The 18,503-nt window shown below is 30.9% G+C and overlaps 1 protein-coding gene across 1 annotated transcript; it reads left to right on the top strand.

Moving 5' to 3' along the window:
• The first annotated feature begins 14,763 nt into the window (after positions 1-14,763).
• LOC134838029 (sodium-coupled monocarboxylate transporter 1) lies at positions 14,764-18,215 on the top strand. The gene is made up of 7 exons (XM_063853472.1): positions 14,764-15,138; positions 15,208-15,367; positions 15,685-15,750; positions 15,873-16,781; positions 17,337-17,521; positions 17,593-17,773; positions 17,878-18,215. Exons 1-7 carry the CDS (start codon positions 14,930-14,932, stop codon positions 17,947-17,949), a joined length of 1,782 nt encoding a protein of 593 aa, XP_063709542.1. The 5' UTR covers positions 14,764-14,929; the 3' UTR covers positions 17,950-18,215.
• Positions 18,216-18,503: the final 288 nt, after the last annotated feature.

Below are 18,503 nucleotides of genomic sequence, written 5' to 3'. Positions count from 1 at the left end.
AGGGACCTGTAAAGATACAAGAGGAAAAAAACATTAATTACTTTATGAGCAGCAACAATATTAATAATTGGTTTACTATACTAGGAAGGCCAAATTGGCAAATTAAGAGGAAATTTCCTAATTAACAATTTAACAGAAAGGAAACCGCAAAAAATATATTAAAAAAGTTTGGTGCGGATATTTTTGTCATTGCTGACCGCAAAAAAGCGGCTTTTAGAACCAACGAATGTCCCAACGACATCGTTAAGTGTGCGAAACAACAACCGCAGAGAACAATGATGGAAAAAGTCATTGATCAAAACTATGCAAAAACTTTTGTAATGAAACCACAAAAAGGGGATTTATTTATTTTTGTCTTCGTTTCTCTTTCTGCCTATCTCTGACATTGCCTTCACACCGAATTAATTGTGTGAAATGAATAAAATATAGTTTTGTGTGCGGCAGAAACCTTTTTAGTGCCTCCAGGGCAAAATTCATCATTCATCAGCAAATACAACGGGAAAACCAACGAATGATGACGCTCGCTCTTCTAATTGAATGAAATGATAAATAATTAAGATTTTTGTGCCATTATCATAAATTTACCATTAGCGAAGGCAAAAGTGGAACAAACGATATTCTTCCGCCCAGTCCAACGTGCGCCGCTACTCAAACAGTCATTAACACTAAAATAAAATATTTACACAATGACTCGTCATTCTGCCATTAGTTGTTTGACGTTCATTAGTTTTATTCCACATACATGAGTGGTGTATCGGAAAAGTAACGATTTATGGCGAGGTTCAAACGAGATAAATTGATATTCTTATTTAGATTCAGGCGTATTGTGTTTCATTCATGCGCTAGATCGAGAGAGGTGTTAGTGGATACATGTTTAATGCACGCCTCCATTAAAAATAGAGTTGAAACATTACTCTTAATTTATTTTATCTAAAACACAATGACTGGCATACAAAAGCGCAAACATGACAGGATATCATTGACACACATGTTGAAATAGTGATTCGATTTTTTTTTTCGTGTCATGATTTCAGTGAATTGCATTTTTAGTTTAGTTCAACAAACTACAATTTGAATAAAATTGAGCTTTCAGGAAAATTGCAGTTTGCACTACAAAAACCAATGTCTCATAAGCCAAAATATTGGCGAGACACGCGCGAGGTATGAAAAAATTTAAATTTTTACCTTTTTTTCATTTCTTAATTTTTTAAATAATTATTACCTAATTTTCTAAATATTTTTTAAAATTTTAGAAGAATTCCGAAAAAAGACAAAATTTGTCTAAAATGATCATTATTGTCAATATTGTCTAAAAAATTTTTTTAAAAATGCAAAATTTTTAGCTTTGTGATTCATGGTACTTAATATTTTTATTTATTATTTTACTTTTGATCAGCATTCAAAACAAAATATTAATAAAAATTGTTATTTTTAGAAAAAATCTTTTATTTTTTGAGAATTACTTTATTTTTCTATCAAGCCTTTTTTTAATTAAAAAAAAATCCCGACAGAATTAAAAAAAACTTTTTATTTACTAATTTTTAGTAAAACTTTTAACTTTGTATTTGTATCGTTGATGAGAATATTTAAATTCATACATTGTCGACAAAAAATAAAATATTTTGACAATTTTAACAAACTCCCAACCCTCGATACATAACCTTCTTACACGAAGGAAAAAAAATAAATATAAAAGTCGAGTCAGTCAAAACAAACACATATTTTTATGCCGTCTTTGCATCCTTTTATTTTATTCTCTTGATGATATTGTCTGATAACAACAACAAAAAAATATATATAAATATTAAATTAAAAGCAAGTTTCGAGAGGAAATTTATGAGAACAGTGCACTCTCGACTTTTTCGCTCCAAACAAACCACTTCTTGTTTTATTATTTTTATGTTCACGTTTAACGATTGTGTTGTTTTTACACAATTCAGATAAGTTATGGAAAAGTCGAAGAAGGATTTTATGGCATTTTATGATAAATTATTTTATTGTTTATTATTGCTTGTTCGACGACGATGAAGAGAAGACCGACACAAACCCGTACCTCTGTCTGTGTCGGACCAGACGTCTCCACTTGCATTCAATGTTGGAAATTTTGCATGCGACGACGATGCATCTACACACGTGTGCGAAATTCATTTATTATTTAAATTGATTTGAAATTCTATATGGAAAGGATGAGGCAGACACATGCGTCAGATGATGTGAAATAAATAAAAGGAAAACATGTTTCTCTACCTAATAATATATACAAGAACAACAGCATCAACAACGACATCGATGAGGAAAAATATAGTCTCTCATGAATACGTAAATTAATGAATTGTTGTTGTTATTTTTCAATGTTAAACGTAGGAAATTGTCATCTAAGGAGCAAATTAAATAGAGTTTATTCGATTTCTATTATTTTCCTTACGTTTTATCGACACTATCAATCAAAGAATGTTAATTATTATGATTTGTGTTTCCGTAAACGAAAATTTTCTCTCGTCAATATGAATTCCAATATGAATAACTTTTGAACAAATTGAGATATTTTAAAGATGATCTCCTTTTTAATTACAAGCCGAAGAAGATGAAGTTTAATGTGTGGTTTTATAACTTTGATTTTAATTACAGATTGATTGCATATAATTTTGCGTTGCCAAGTCAGCAGAGAATGGGAGATAAGGTGTTAATGAGGCATCATTAAAATGTAATTTTAAACCACTTTATGATAAGTCGAAATGAATTTCTCTTGTTTCAAGTCTTGGAATCATAAAAAAATAAAGAAATGCGACTAAATTAAATTATTTTATTTTTTGTAACATTTCTTTCTCTCGATTTCTATGAAAAATTTAATGGAAAAAATTAAAATATATTTTGTTTAAATTTTTTGTGATTTTTTCTAATTTAGATGAAAGTAATTTTAAGTTGTTATAAATTTAAAAAAAATCATATTTTGTAGGTATACAACAATTAATTTACAGTCAAAAACCTTAAAAATATTTTCCCATTTACTTCTGATGCAAAAAAAAACAAATAATCAAATTTAGTTCACCTACAAGAAATATACAAAAATCTTCTCGGTACTTGTACCATTTTGTAAAAATCTACTCTTTTGTTTTTTTCATCAATCAGGCAAAATTCAATGTCACATGCATTTTCATGCAATTGACCCAATTTTCATCCAGAATTCAGTAAAAAAAATTATTCTCTGAAACCAATAAAATCGCATAACAATAATAACTCTCAAGTGCTCTAGTTCGAGTGCAATCTAACATATGCAGTAAAAATTTACGACACCCTCTCAAGTTTTATATGCAAAAATTTTCAACGTAGATACATGAAAAAAATACATGAACATCTATTAGAGTATTATTATTATTTATTCTAGGAATATTGCAGACACTAAAATTGTATACAACAGTCCTTAATTTAGCGAACTCATGCATGTGATTTATCATAAATGCAAATTTATGGATGAATAAATTATAATTTTATATAGGTGCTGCAATATTTTTGGTCACGTGTGAAAAGGAAAATATTTTCCAAAAGTTTCTATCGAAAATTGTAAATCTTTAATTGGCACATAATTTTTTTTTTGACTCATTAAAAGTTTGTAACCTTTTTGCTATGAAATTTGACACTTTTTGTAGCAGTAAAATTATAATGATGAAGATTAAAGCTCGCGTTAATTAAATTAAACTTTCGACATAATTTTAATTGAAAAAAGGAAGAAAAGTTTTTTTCAGTGAAGAAAATGTCAAAGTTGTGGGATAGGGATTGCCTCTAACCATTTTTTGTTCTTCATCTTCGTAGGGAAAAAAAAAGATTTTTATTATTCATCATTTTACATGAATTTTTTCATTCATACACCTGAGTTTTATAATTTTTTTTTCAGTGGACATTGTTGTGAGATGCAAACAAACAAAAGAAAAAAATAAAGTGAAAAGATCTTAATACATAGCAACATGTTTAAATATTGGTACGAACAAAAGGAATGTTAAAATGTCTTTCATTCAGATGTTTGTGTGAGTATAATATGTTCTTTATAATAATTTAAGAGCCTAAGCTCAAGGTATTTTTTCATCATCATCATCATCTGATGTAAACACAAAATGGAAGGAACTCTATTCATCGTGTTTTGTGTCTTTCTTGTTCGTTGAAAGACTCTTTTCTTCCCACAGTACTTAACCCTGCAATTTTTATCGTTTTTTTATTCAGGCCGCTTCAAATTTATTTTCAACTTTTTTTTACCTCACTTTTTTCAGAATGAAGGCTAAAATAAAATACTAAAAAATGAAATACTTTTCCATATAAAATAACTTAATTTGAATTATTTTTGACGTTTTTTTTCAGTTTTATCGTTTTTCGTATTTTGCAGGAAGTTTAAATGCTGAAATTTGCTAATCTAAAATTGATTTTAGAATATTCCAAGGTAAAAAAAAATAATTTCGATAATTTATTTTTTAATTTGTAAAAAAAAAATTTAAAAGAAAAAATTTATTTGAATTCGAATGATCGATTTTTTTAATTTAAAAAGTTTAAAAAGTTTTTTTTTAAATTTTAGTTAATAGAACAAATTTTTTAAATTATTAAATTTAATTAACTAAATTATGTATTATAATTATAATTATATTTATTTATTATAATTATCATATTAAATATTTTATTAAAACAAAAAAAAACTTGAACGCCACTGATACGAAATATCATTGACATAAACGTATTCGACAAGTTAACTTCTTACTTAATTCTTGTCTTGTCACGCAAAACCACAAAGTAAATAGCGGGCGGCGGCACATTTACTGCAACATTGTGCACCACAAATTCGATTATAGCCAAATTGAAATCCACAGGAAATGCCAGCATCATTGAATTATTAATGTAATAAATTATTCCGCAAAGTTGTAACAGCGCGTTAAAATGACAGGCAGTCGGACAGTAGGGGACAATTGTAAAATGGGAGTAAAATTAACCAAACTGAATAATATTTGTGCATGTGAGTGGAGGAGATGACGGCGTGACAGAAACATGACATTAATAAAGCATATTTGGATGCAAAACGGAAAATATTTTCACTTTCTGACCTAGAAAATCCTGATAGATTTATTTTCCATCACGCAAACAGATGAGACAGGCCATATATTCCGCACGGAAAACTTAGTCGATAAATATGTGACACACCATACAACCATATGTTACAAAGAAATTTATTGCATGCTTTTTTTTTTGGCTGTAGGCTTCCCTCAAGCTCTGTTTATTTAGGATAATGATAAAAAATGGAGACGTCTGGGTGTTAATAAAATCGTTTTATATCCCCTATTTTGATAATATTTTTACACAACGCACACAATGTGTTTAACTTTGTGGGTGTGGTGGTGACAGGAGGTACGCCGGTATTCTATAAATAAATTTCCGGTGGAGCGTTGAAGGTGGATGTCAATCCAACAAAAAGGGATAACTTTGGACGACATCAAAGTTATCAGATGGGTTTGCGGTTTCGAGAAAAAATGTAAAATAAATGGTGCGACAGACATTGTTTGAGTCATTAATTAAGAATAATAGGATTTGATTTGGTTTTGATATCAACTAAGCAGAGATGAGAGACAGGTAACGACAAAATGGGATTAGGAACAACAAATTTTCGACTACGCCTTTACAAGAAATCATCCTGTTTATGTTTTTTTTTTAATGAAAAATCAACAAAGAAACTTTGGCAGCACAACATGAAATACTGCCAAAGTTCATCTACGAGGCACTTTAATTCAATTTTTGGATAGAGACAAGATGTACTTTTGTAACAAAACCGATTTAACTTTCTCTCTGTATGAAGAACGACCTCAACAAAATTCGAAGAGGCGACCGATGCAGATTAAATTGATTACTGCAAGTAAAAGAGACATTGTTCTAAAAAAAGTTTTCATTCATTTTGCAACTTTAAATAGACTATTTATTAATACAATACACAAACAGACAAGATCCACTCTCTAAATTATGGTCCATAAATGTCAGCAAAGTATTTTAAACGCATGTTGTTATTTTGTTTTGTTGGATTCATCTTCATCATTCGGTGCAGAATGACAAAAGCCACATATAGTTGAGCAACTAAACTATCAAAAATGTGAAAAAAGCATAATATGATTATTACGTGTAGTTTTTCACCATTTCATAACTTATTTTGCGAAAATGTTTATATCGTCTGTCCGATTGTCTGTACTAATGTGCCTTTTTGCCTTCTGCTAATTCATATTGAATTATAATGCGGCAAATTCAGTATATTTCGCTTTAAATAATTTAAAGGTAATTTGAAATTACTATTTTCCTCGCAAAACTAAATTTGGTTGATGAAAATTCGTGGAAAACTTAAAACCTTTGAATTTCCCGGAAAAATTAAAAAATTTCCGAAATCCCAAAATATTCTTGAGAATCTCGTAAATAACGAGAAAAGTTGAAATTAAAGAAAACTTAAAAAAAAACTTGGAAAATTCGTAAAATGGATAAACACGGAAAAAATATAAAATAGAATACATTGAAATGCGACTAAGCTTTCGTTTCAATTTTTAATTCCCGTTTCATTCTTTCTAGTGAAAAGTATCATGAACTAAAAAATGTTTTTTATAAGAGAAAAAAATCGGATGAGATACAGCTTAGACTGGATGCAGCAAAAATGCATCAATCATTTCGTGTATGTGTCGCATAGAAGTTGTTTCGTTTGCAGTAGAAAAAAAGAAAATAAATGCATTTGCTGACAGAGATTATCTTTTATTCCGCTTAATTTACTTGATTAAAAGCTTTTATTTTTTTTTGAGCCATTAGATTCTTAAGCACTTCCGTTTTTAATCAATAAAGAGATTGTTGTAAGACTACGTTGTTTAATCCATTTTACGCAGAAAAATCGGTCTTCAACTTCAAAGCAAATAAATAAATTCATTAACTTTGACAGTTTTAAGCTCAAAATAATGTTCTTACCATTATAAGGGTTTTACTTGTTAAAACTTTTTAACTTTTCATTTTTAAGCTAATTTAAAGGATATAAAATTGTTTTCATTCAAAAAAAAATGTAATAAAATAAAAATCATAAAAAATCTCAACCCTTTTTATTTTTATCATTTTATAATTTCATACCGCCTCCTTCTCGTATTTTACTCTCATTACACGATATAAAACGGGACATTAGCGACAACAACGCGATTGAAAGCATAAAAATAAACAATAAAAATGGTTGGTGAGGAAAATTCTACATGTAAAATTGTGAGAGCAAAGTGAATGAAATGTAAGTGCATGTGGTGGATATAAATAAAAAGCTTTTGTCAGGCAATGTAGGTGTTGTTGTCGGTGCTCTTGTCTCTCGCTCCATCGTTAAATATGTATAATATAACATAATATAAATAAAATGTCTTTATTATTGCTTTTATTTTATTTTTTTTATTATTACATTTGAAAAAACGTGAACGGAGAAAAAACAACAAAAAGGTTTACTGTCTTTCATCGACAGCAGCAAAGGAGAAATGTATCGGAAATTGCATTAAATGAAGGTCTTTTGTTTTTTTTTTCTATCATTTTCTTCTTCTTCACTTCCTACCAAGCACTTCTCGCTGTTTCGTATTATTGCTCAAAATCGATGTTCGTTGTCATGTTAAATTTTTATTATTCCCACCGAGAGTTTTATTGGGATTTTATTGAGTTTCTTCCATCAAATTAGACTAAGACAGAAATGTTTGTGAAAAAGTTCAGCGTGTCATTGAACGTTTTGCACAAACAAAAATGAATGAATGAAGAAAATAATCAATTATTAAGGTCATCCTTTTTGTTATACTATTTATTTTCCGTTTTTCTAGTTCTCTTTAGATATTTACTCCGCATACTGTTTACATAAATCGTTTTATTCACGATTCCGTTCATGCGTGCATTAATCCCATTTTTTGCTCTGCCTCTCTCTCTCGCTACGGTCTATGAAAGTCGTTGTCGTCGTTGTTGTTGTTGTCTTTTTCCATATTTTTATTTTTATCTAAGAAATCAGGATATAAGCTGACTACATGCTTTGTGCGTTAACAAAACTTTTGTCATGTAGAAAAACACTCACAAAAAAGGGTGAAACTCGTTTTTTTTTAAATAAGCACAAAAAATGGAATATTCTATTATTTATGATAAAAAAAAAGCGGCGGAAAAACTGAGACGTTTCAGTTAATTTTATGATCCGAAAACTAAATCTATGAAAAATGATAATTCCGTAACACGAAGAAATTATTTATCTCGCTTACCTTTTATTATTAAATTTTATGTTGTGCTTTTAATTCATTCACTTAACACCGTTTTCGAAAATTTTATCCTCACATTTTATTTTTTTTTTTACTTTTCGTCGAAAGTTTTTATATTTATTACCCTTTTACACATATTTCCAATGATGATAATAATAACGTAAATATTTTCATATAAAATATTCAAAGGGCGTTATTCACTTTAACTTCGCACATATTTATACAGCGAACGACGATATGAATATTGTTGTTGTTGTTGTTATGTATTCCAAGAAAGTTGTGAGTGCAAAATAGCAGCGGCTAGCCGTATATGGCTTTTAGAAATATTTTTAATCATTTGACATTCTTGCATTGCCAGCCGCAGCTGTTGATTACGGTTAAAACACTACATTTAATATGATTTCACATGAACTTTTAACAAAACTGATAACGATCGACATAACGAACGAACGACCGATTGACGCATTTTTTCAACGAAAAATATTTTTTTTAGTACAAAAAAAAATTGTTTCTTTTGTTCAGGAAATTTTTAATTATTTTTTCTCATACTTTTTTCTCGATGAACCGATAGCTACAAAGATTTTCTCACGACTGATAGTGTGTACCGGAATGAAATCAGCATCCCAGTTGTAATCACTCCGAAAGTGCCCGAAGTTCAAGGGACACGTTTGCGCAGGAACAAAATTGTGCGGCACTCACTTGTTCGGGAAAATCATATGATTTCCAGAGGTAAACATAAATAACGTTGATAATAACAACAAAGAGGTAAGCGTCGTTGTTTGGGTGAGCATGAAAGGGATCCTTTTGTGTAATGGAGATTGATGGCAAGTTTTGGGACATCCTGCTGTTCACTCAATGGCGTATCAGGTGATAGTCAGGATAAGATGAGTTCTTGTGAGAAGTAAACAGACTGCGTGTAACCTACATACTTGACCTAAGTACAAAATTTAGTAGGGTTTTATCATATTTACGTGAGTGTCTAACAAAATAATGATAAAATGCGTAAAAGTACGGAAAATGGAGACGACCTGTGTTTTGTGTCATGCGTTGTGAGTGCTTCAAAATTTCATTCATATTTTTGGGTATGACATTTTAGTAATGATAAGTAAAATTTTATATTTTCACAATATGAAAAGAAATGTTGGCATTTTTTTATTCTGTTAAATTATTAAAAATAATTTTTGTTAAAATTATTTTTGGATATTTTTGACGTTAAACAATGATTGTTTACATTGGACTAATATTTTTAATTTTTTTTAACTTGAACTCAAAATAGAAGCAAAATAAAACTTCTAAAAACTTAAAAAAAAAGGTAAAATATTTTGCACATACCAAAAAAAATACCAAATACAAAAAAAAATTTATTTTTTTTTTTAAATTAAAAAAATAAAATTTGTTACATTTTATTGATCAACTTTTCCAAAAAAATCTAAATATGAAAACACTTTTTTAAATCGAGGCACCGTCTAAAAACTTTGGTTCAAACTCGACTTTTTAAAACAAAAATTAAAATGTTTTCATCAAAAAATACACTTTGAACCCTAAATACGATAACATCAAATAAAACATTACTTTTATTTTTGAAAGTCAAACCAAAAAATTTAAAAAATCTTTGTAAATAACAGTCAAATTATTGTTAAATTTTTTCGGCTTAATGGTTTCGTCTAAAGTATTTTTGTTTATCATAAAAAAATTAAAAAAATAACAATTAAATTTGAGATATTAGCATCTTTTTTTTATTGAAATTTTTTCAAAATAAACGAGTTGGTATTTGCACAATAATTATAAAAGAACTTGTAGAATCAAAATATTGAAAAATCGGAAGTATATTTTAAATTTTTCAAAAAGCAAATTCTATAATGTTAGCTTTCTTCTTATATTTTAATAAAAAATTTAAAATCACGGTAGACGGAAATATTTAAATCAACTTTTCACCAAAAAAATCTAAATATGAAAACACTTTTTTAAAACTGAACTTGTGTTATACAAAAAATAATAAGTTATTTATGTAAGTATGTATTTATGTAAGTGAATCGAATAAAAGACGAAACAGATATCTCAACGTATTTTCGTTTACCAATTTTCACTTTTCTGCGATTTTCCATCAACCAAACAGATGTCGCCCGAGTTTTCTAAAAGAAAAAAATTTGAATTTTCAACGATTTCTTTCTCTCTTCTCGAAATAAAAAAAAATTATTTACGTTGAGAAAATTGTAATTGACTTATTTTACGTGAAAATTTGAAAAAAAAATAATTTTACTAATGTTACAAATTATGTAACGTCAAAATATTTAAAAGTACACGATCGGCACACATCTAATTAATTAGTTTTACAAATTATAAATTCAATCTTTTCTTGATGGCATGCCATCTCGACCTTTTTCTTGTAAACCAACTATTCGTTAAACAACTAATTTAAAATAAATTAAATACCAATAAATTATTTTTTTTTAAATATTTCACTAAATTTTCTTAAAAGAAATTCACATTGAACATCAGTACAGCAAGTCTCTCCAAAGAAGAACAAAGAGAGAATTTTTATGTCTCTCTTACACTCTTTCGATACAACTAGAATTATTTCAGTCGTTTTGGTTTGAATAGCTTACTCATCTGCAACTACTTTAACTACACACACTCCGTTAATGTTTTCATGTTGTGCTAGACAATGCTCGATTTTTTTTTGTGTACGCTATCTACATTATTGTGATTGTTTACAAAACATTTAATTTATCATAGACAACAATGTGCTACTAAACTTTTGTTATTCACGAGCGAACAAAAGTAATGAGAAGCATGTGTGAAGGGAACGTATTAATTTGCTGTGTTGCTCCTTTTATTTGCTGTTTTGCTACAATGAACTTTTTTGGCCACTTCACTTCGACTATTGAGATGACAACAGAGTGAAAGAAGTCGTGATTTACCTCAATTCCACGCGCACACACACACGATAAAGCACGGCAATCATTAATCTTTCGTTCTTGGGGTCGTCACTGTCATCTTCTTACTTTTGCGTCTGCCTCGTGACAATGCGACGGTAATCCATTATAACAACAACAAACAGCAGTCAATTGTGGGAAAAGGGAAAGGCAAATACCAGGTCCTTTGTTTACTTTTCACATGTTGTTGTTCTGGTGTTAAAATGTCCCACAAATGTTGTTGGCCTAAGTAAATAATGACAAATTCGTTGCCACCGTAATGGCAAAAGTAGATGAATTGGCTGAAAATCCTCCTCTATAGACAAATGGTCTCCAAGGAACGAATATTGATGAACGTGAGAGATGATGCTGCTCACAGCATCAAAATTTACTTAATGTCTCTATCTCTATTGTAGTTTAATGAGGAGTCCTTATCATATCAATACCATATAGCCAGTTAGTTCAATGACGCACTTTTCACCATTTGCAAATGCGAAACGATACTCAGGCATAACAAAAACAGGCAAGGTTCATCCATATCATCACTACTTACATGTTTATTATTGCCACAACACTTAGTGCTTAATTTGACGTGGAAGTGTGCCTTAAATGCACGCGGTTATTATACAAAGGTGTGCAAATTGTGCATTTTGTGTTGTTTAACTACAGAAACTAAAATAAACATACAAGTAATTAAGGATGGGAAAATCGCAGAGGAATGAAAACAGATGGAATTACCAAAAGTGAAGACAGATGCGTTATAAAAGAACATTGGATGCAAATTGCACTCAAATAAACATCATTAATGTCGAATGTTTTCTTGGTGTTTTGCAAAATTTTCATTGCGATTCACAAATAAATCATTGAAATTGAACTTCTGTTCCAGGTTCTTAATGATTTTACAAAAACAATATAGTACGTCAAGATTTTCCGATTTTCCATGAATTTTCCGAGTTTTCCCGACAATTTTCATTTTACATGGTACTCACGAGACTCCCCTGAACATTTTAAGATTTTGAAATTTTTCAAGATTTTCAGATTTTCCATGAATTTTCCGAGTTTTCCCGAAGTTTTCCACTAATTTTCATCGACAACATTTTCCAATGGATGAATACTAATTTAAAATTCCAACGGATATTTTTTTTAAATATGCTGTCAAATCTGTCATTTGAAAAGAATTCGCCAAACCTGCTAATTCAAACAAAACTAAAGTGGCACACCACACAGACGGACGGACGGAAAATTGATATTTTAGCCAAAAAAGTTGCTTTCAAATTAAATTTTGATTTTTTTTTTTAAATAACAATACTTAAAATTTTACTAATTTTTCAATTTTTTTTTCACTTTGCTCATTAGATTGTTCTTTAACCAAACTGAGTAAATTTCTGTGTACCTCGTATTTATTTTGATCAACAACATCAAAGTTGTGTGCACAAAGGAAATCTTTGATGTGGCTCGAATTAAAATGAGTCAAGTTATTGACATCAAGCCAATAAATGTGTGTAAGGAGATAAGTCAAAAGTATGGTAATCGTTTGAAACGTTTAGCATCGACAAAATTTCCCAATATTTACTCAAAATCAAATCAATGACAATCATAATGAAAGTAATTCGGAAATCTAAATTTCCAATATCTCAACTAAATCAAATATTTTCACAGAAAACTTTGTCAATTTCAATCAAGAAAAAAGTATGCCAATGAATTGGTTTATCATTCATTTTATCCCCGAAAAATACATAAAAAAGAGGGAAAGGGAGACTTAAATTGTAAACATATTGCCGAAATATTTTTATTAACTTTCCTTTTTTTCTCATTTTTGGTTTGTTTGTGTTTTGTCGTTAGGTACACAAGTTTTTCTCTGTCGTATTGACTCAAGTAAGACGAAAGTGCATTAGTTTTAGAAATAAATAAATTTTCTAATTTCGCAAAACAAAAAGCTTGTTTTTTCAATTATTTTAATGTACTTATTTTTGTTTAGTCAAGCGCAGACAAAAGGAAAACAATATCGCAAAAAGCTTTTTTGTCCTTTTCTGTGTGCTCCAATCAGCATTTTTGGACCAAAAATTTACATTTAACTAATTACAAACTTAGGCCGTTCAGCGAATGAATGGAAAAACTTTTCTTGTTTGCTTTTCGGAAATAACGAGAACCAATAATGACAACAGCGGTCGTAAGTGGCAAAGACCAAAGAGGGAAAAAAACTTTTTTTTTTCGAGTAATTATATCTTTAGCTCTTAATGGTTCTTTTTCTGTTTGAACTATTTTTCTCTCGCCGACTAGTCATTAACGCACTTAACCTTTCATCGTTGTGTGTTTACCGCGAACCTTGACTCGCACACAATATGTAATGAGACTCGATGGCGTGTGGTGGCAATGAATGAGTTGCAAGCAAGGAAATCTTTAAAAATTTTCTGCTGCGATAAACAATTTTCTATTTTTGTGTGTGCATCCGAGAAAAAGTTGTGTCATAAAAAACAAAGATTAAAGGCAAGTTAAAAGAATGGGAAAAAATTTATTCAAGATGAAATTTATATGCATTGCATAAGTCAAGTTGTTTGGCGGGATATAAGTAAAAAAAAATGGGAGGAAAATTTGTGATTCAGATCATGAAAGTGTTTTGTTCGATATTTCCTATGTGTGCATGGCACAAAAAATAATACAATCTTTTTTAATGTACCTAGTAGTCTATAAAAATACTTTTAGAAGATGATGGTGCGACACTTTATTCCTTGTTTTTAAAATTCATGATCGATAATTCTTATTTAATGTTACGGATGGATAGATGAAGAGACTTTTGGTTATGTTAAATTTTTTTTGTTGTTTTTCATGAAAACAGGGATTCCACGGTTTGAAAACCACGGAAAAAATGGGGTTTCAAACACAAAAATTAATTTTTTGACAAAAAAAAAAAAAATAAAAAATAAGAGCTGACTAGACATGATCATGATCATGAAAAAAAAGATTGTACAATATATTGCAAAAATTAGCAATAAATAAGAAAATTATTTGCAATAATTGTTGTAAAAATTTTTTGACGAGAACTTTCTTCTGCTAGTTGCATATAATTCAGTTGGGTCCTAAGTAAACTTACTGCCATAGTAATTTCTCCAACACTGTTTGGTGCAAAAGAATCACATTCAAATCAGAAAACTAAATTTTTTTCAATTTTTACTTGTTCGTGTGGAAAAACTCGTTACGACACACATATGGCATTTGAAAAAAATGGAAATTGTGAAAAAATTGAATTAAAACATTTCTTAGATAAATACAGCTTCATGGTTTTTACAGAATTTAATTTTTTTACAGAACTCGTTACAGAATTTTAAGATGAATTAAATATTTCTTTTTTTTCAATCAAAAATGATTCCTAACGAGTTTTATTTCATTTTTTAATTGCAGAAATTTAATCCACTTTATCCCTCCTTCAAGCCCGAAAAAGTGCATTTTAGCATAAATTTCATGTAATAAGTACTCAACATCATCAATCAAGCCAAACACGAATCAAAACTAAACTGAGAGTAACTCTCTGGCATAACGTCGCATCATTTAATAATCTTTGATAACGACTAGTTTGGATAAAACCGCATATCAGATCAGTTGATTCTATCGCAAGCTCCGCATTATCAATTTAAATCAGTTTAATCCAATTATTGTTTGAGTGCGTTTGTTTATTTGTTCAACGCCAGCTGCACGTACCAAGGCGAGACGATAAATTTTTGTTCAGCTGTTTGATTCAAAAATAGAAAATATTTTGCAAAGAAGATGTCATCAAATGCCGATTTGAACGATATTATTTTGCACATGCAACATTTTACATGGGCCGATTATCTCTTATTTATCTTTATGCTGATTCTCTGCATATTGATTGGAATTTATTTCGGATTCATGCACAAGTCGAACACGGAAGCGGAATATCTGATGGGTGGCAGAAACATGCTGGTATTCCCTGTGGCTTTGTCACTGATTGCAAGGTGAGAATTTCCCGTTACTGCTTGTACCTTGTACGAATGTTTTCTCATTAAAATTGGAATTCGCAACAGTTTTATTTCTGGCATCACACTCGTGAGTCTACCGACAGAGGTCTATAGCTATGGCATCCAATATCTGTACGTGATTTTCGGTGTCGTTGTGATGGGATTCATCATGGGCTTTATATATTTGCCGGTCTTTCATAACTTAAATATTACATCAACGTATGAGGTTCGTATTTTTCATTTTATGAATAAAATTGACTTTTGACTTACCCTCGCGTCATATCTTCATGAATCACTCAAATTATCCAATTTAACGAATAAAAGTAGTGGATGATGAAATACTTGCTAGCACGAGTCAACTTTCACCGCGCGTTGAAAATTTCCAAAAAATTTCTAATCTATGAAGTCACCGCATCGCATAACGCATGGAAATAATTAAAAATAAATAAATCTTCCATCAATGTTAATCGTTGAAAGTCATGTCTCTGCCCCAATTAGTCACTTCCGATGATTTACAAGAATTTTTATTTTTCATTATTCCAGTATCTTGAAAGCCGATTCAATCGCAACCTACGCATGTTCGGCTCAATTATGTTTGTCATCATGAACGTAAGTAACTTTTTTAATTTCTTTTGATTTTTTTTTAGTACGAGTGTCAAGCGATTTCCCGCCGAATACGATCACGTCATTTCGGTGCACGCTCAAGTCTTTGTTCTCTTTCACCTTTGTAGCTTGGTTACTTGCCAATTGTGATTTACGTACCTGCGCTTGCCTTCAATCAAGTAACTGGCATCAATATTCACGTGATAACGCCGATCGTCTGTCTAATTTGCGTTTTTTACACGTGTGTTGGTGGCATTAAGGCCGTTGTCGCCACCGATGTTGTCCAGACGTTTTCCATGTTCGGTGCTCTGATTCTGGTTGCTGTCAAGGGAACGATGGATCTCGGCAAAGATGTGTCCGTTTTCGAAAAAGCATGGACCAGCGAACGAATTGAGGCGCCAATTTTCGACATCAATCCCACGATTCGTCATAGTTTGTGGTCACAATTGATCGGTGGCGCTGTCTATTGGTTACAAACGAATGCCGTCAGTCAGAATATGATTCAGCGTTACTTGGCACTGCCGACACTCAAAGCCGGCAGACGTGCTTTGTGGATTTTTGTCGTTGGTGTGTCAATTTTGATGTGCATTTGTGCCTACAATGGGTTACTAATCTACGCGACGTACGAGCATTGCGATCCCTTAACGACAAAACTGGCACGACGCAAGGACCAACTTTTTCCACTTTTTGTGATGCATACGTTGCATGAGCTTCCCGGATTGACGGGACTCTTTGTTGCGGGTGTCTTCAGTGCGGCACTTAGTTCGCTCTCCACATGTCTCAATTCCATGTCTGCCGTGGTGTTGGAGGATTTTGTCAAGCCATTTGTTAAGCAACCGCTTACGGAGCAAACAATCAACTGGATAATGCGGCTCGTGGTGGTAGGCGTCGGTGTCTTTTGTCTTTGTTTGGTGTTTTTAGTGGAGAAAATGGGCAGCACTGTGCTTCAACTCACAATGAGCTTGGAAGCAATAACAAACGGACCGTTATTAGGCATTTTCACAATTGGGATTTTACTGCCATGGATTGGATCGAAAGTAAGTGGATGCTGTCAGTTCATTCTATTCGTTTATTTATTTTACCGCATTTCAAAATTTGTTTTGAAAAAATGAGGGATTGTGCTGATGGTTTTGTCCGTCTGTCTGTACCGATGTATCTTTTTGCCATTTGCTAATTCAAACTTTTTTATTGAAGTATGAATTAACAGAAGGCAAATTCAGAATTTTTCGGTTCAAATTGATAAATTTAAATAGATTGAGGAAATTTTACAAGAATTTCATGAAAATTTCGCAAAAAAGACATGAAAATCCGGAAAACTCAAAAACCAGCTAAAATCTTCTAGAAAACTAAAAAAACTTGAGAAATTTTCAAAATCTTCCAAAAATCAAGGGAATCTCAGGTAAAAAATCTAGAGAGTGAAAAATCGTAAAAAATTATTTAAAAAATCTAAAACTTCATGGAAAATTTTAAAGCTTTGAGAAATGATGAACTGAAAACATTGAAATGCGGTTAAGCTATTCCTTTCAATAAATGCTTTTAAATCCCGGTTTTTTCATTAAACAAACAAAAATCCACTTGTCCCACATTCTTAGTGTGCCTTGTTCGGAGGTATTGTCGGTGTTGTTGTCATGTCCTGGATAAGTTTGAATGCGCAGGCAGCTATTGCATCAGGTGCACTCAGTTTCGATCACAAGCCAATGAAAGTGGATGACTGTCACTACAACATCGGAAATATTACGAGTTCAACAATAAATTCCGCTGCCACAATGTCATCGGAGTGAGTAAAAATTTTTAAACTTTTTGTATTTTTCTAGCGAACGTTTCAATGTCCATTGATGTTGTTTCTAGCGACATTTTCCCGCTTTATAAAATTTCGTACATGTGGTATACGGCTCTGGGCGCTGTCGTTGCAATTCTCGTTGCCATTGCATCGACTGCCGTTTTCGGAAAAAATAATCCAAGAGACGTGCCAAAAGAACTAATGGCACCTTTTGTACGAAAAATTGTCTTCAAGGATGACACTGACGTGGTAAGTACACTTTAAATGAGATGCCAACAAAATAAAAAAAAATATTCAATTTCCTCGTGTTAAATTGGATTTTATCTTTGTTCTGGCATTATTTGCTCTTACAGGTGAAGAGTAGTGCAACAAGCAATACGCAATCCGGAAAGGCATCCACAAGCAATGCAGAATCACGATTGTAACGAAATGGTGTTTGATGATAAGTTAACTTATTTCCCATTATTACCTCGTTTTTATTAAATTTCACTTTTGCACTACGAACAACGACGAACAATAAACAACAACAAAAGTTAAATCATATAAAAGTAAAAAGCAAATACTTGTCTTCCTACTACATAAAGTGTGAGGGCAAACATTGTTTGACGTGCACGAATCCTTTTTTCTTTTTGTTTTGTTATTGTAAGATAAAAGAAAGGAAAGCAATAAAACGAAGGAGTTCATTAAAATTCTTTTATGGTGTTGCTCTTTACTTTATCTTCATTTTTTCCCGGACCTAGCACGAAAACGTTTTATTTGACCAATCAGAAAGTAAAAACGAATGATTTAATGGACTTTTATACTTCCAGGTAAAATCACAAAACTATCAGAGGAAAAAGTAAAAAAATAAACCATATGCTTGAAAATTTAATACAACGCAAATTTCACAACTTTAAAAAAATTGCGACTTCTTATCAATTTCAACCGACTCAAAATCAAAATCTATTTGAATTGATATTTTTGTAGAATTATATAAAAA

Source organism: Culicoides brevitarsis, chromosome 1 (genome assembly GCF_036172545.1).
Source record: "Culicoides brevitarsis isolate CSIRO-B50_1 chromosome 1, AGI_CSIRO_Cbre_v1, whole genome shotgun sequence".
NCBI lineage: Eukaryota > Metazoa > Arthropoda > Insecta > Diptera > Ceratopogonidae > Culicoides > Culicoides brevitarsis.
This window is presented reverse-complemented; position numbering and strand designations above follow the sequence as displayed.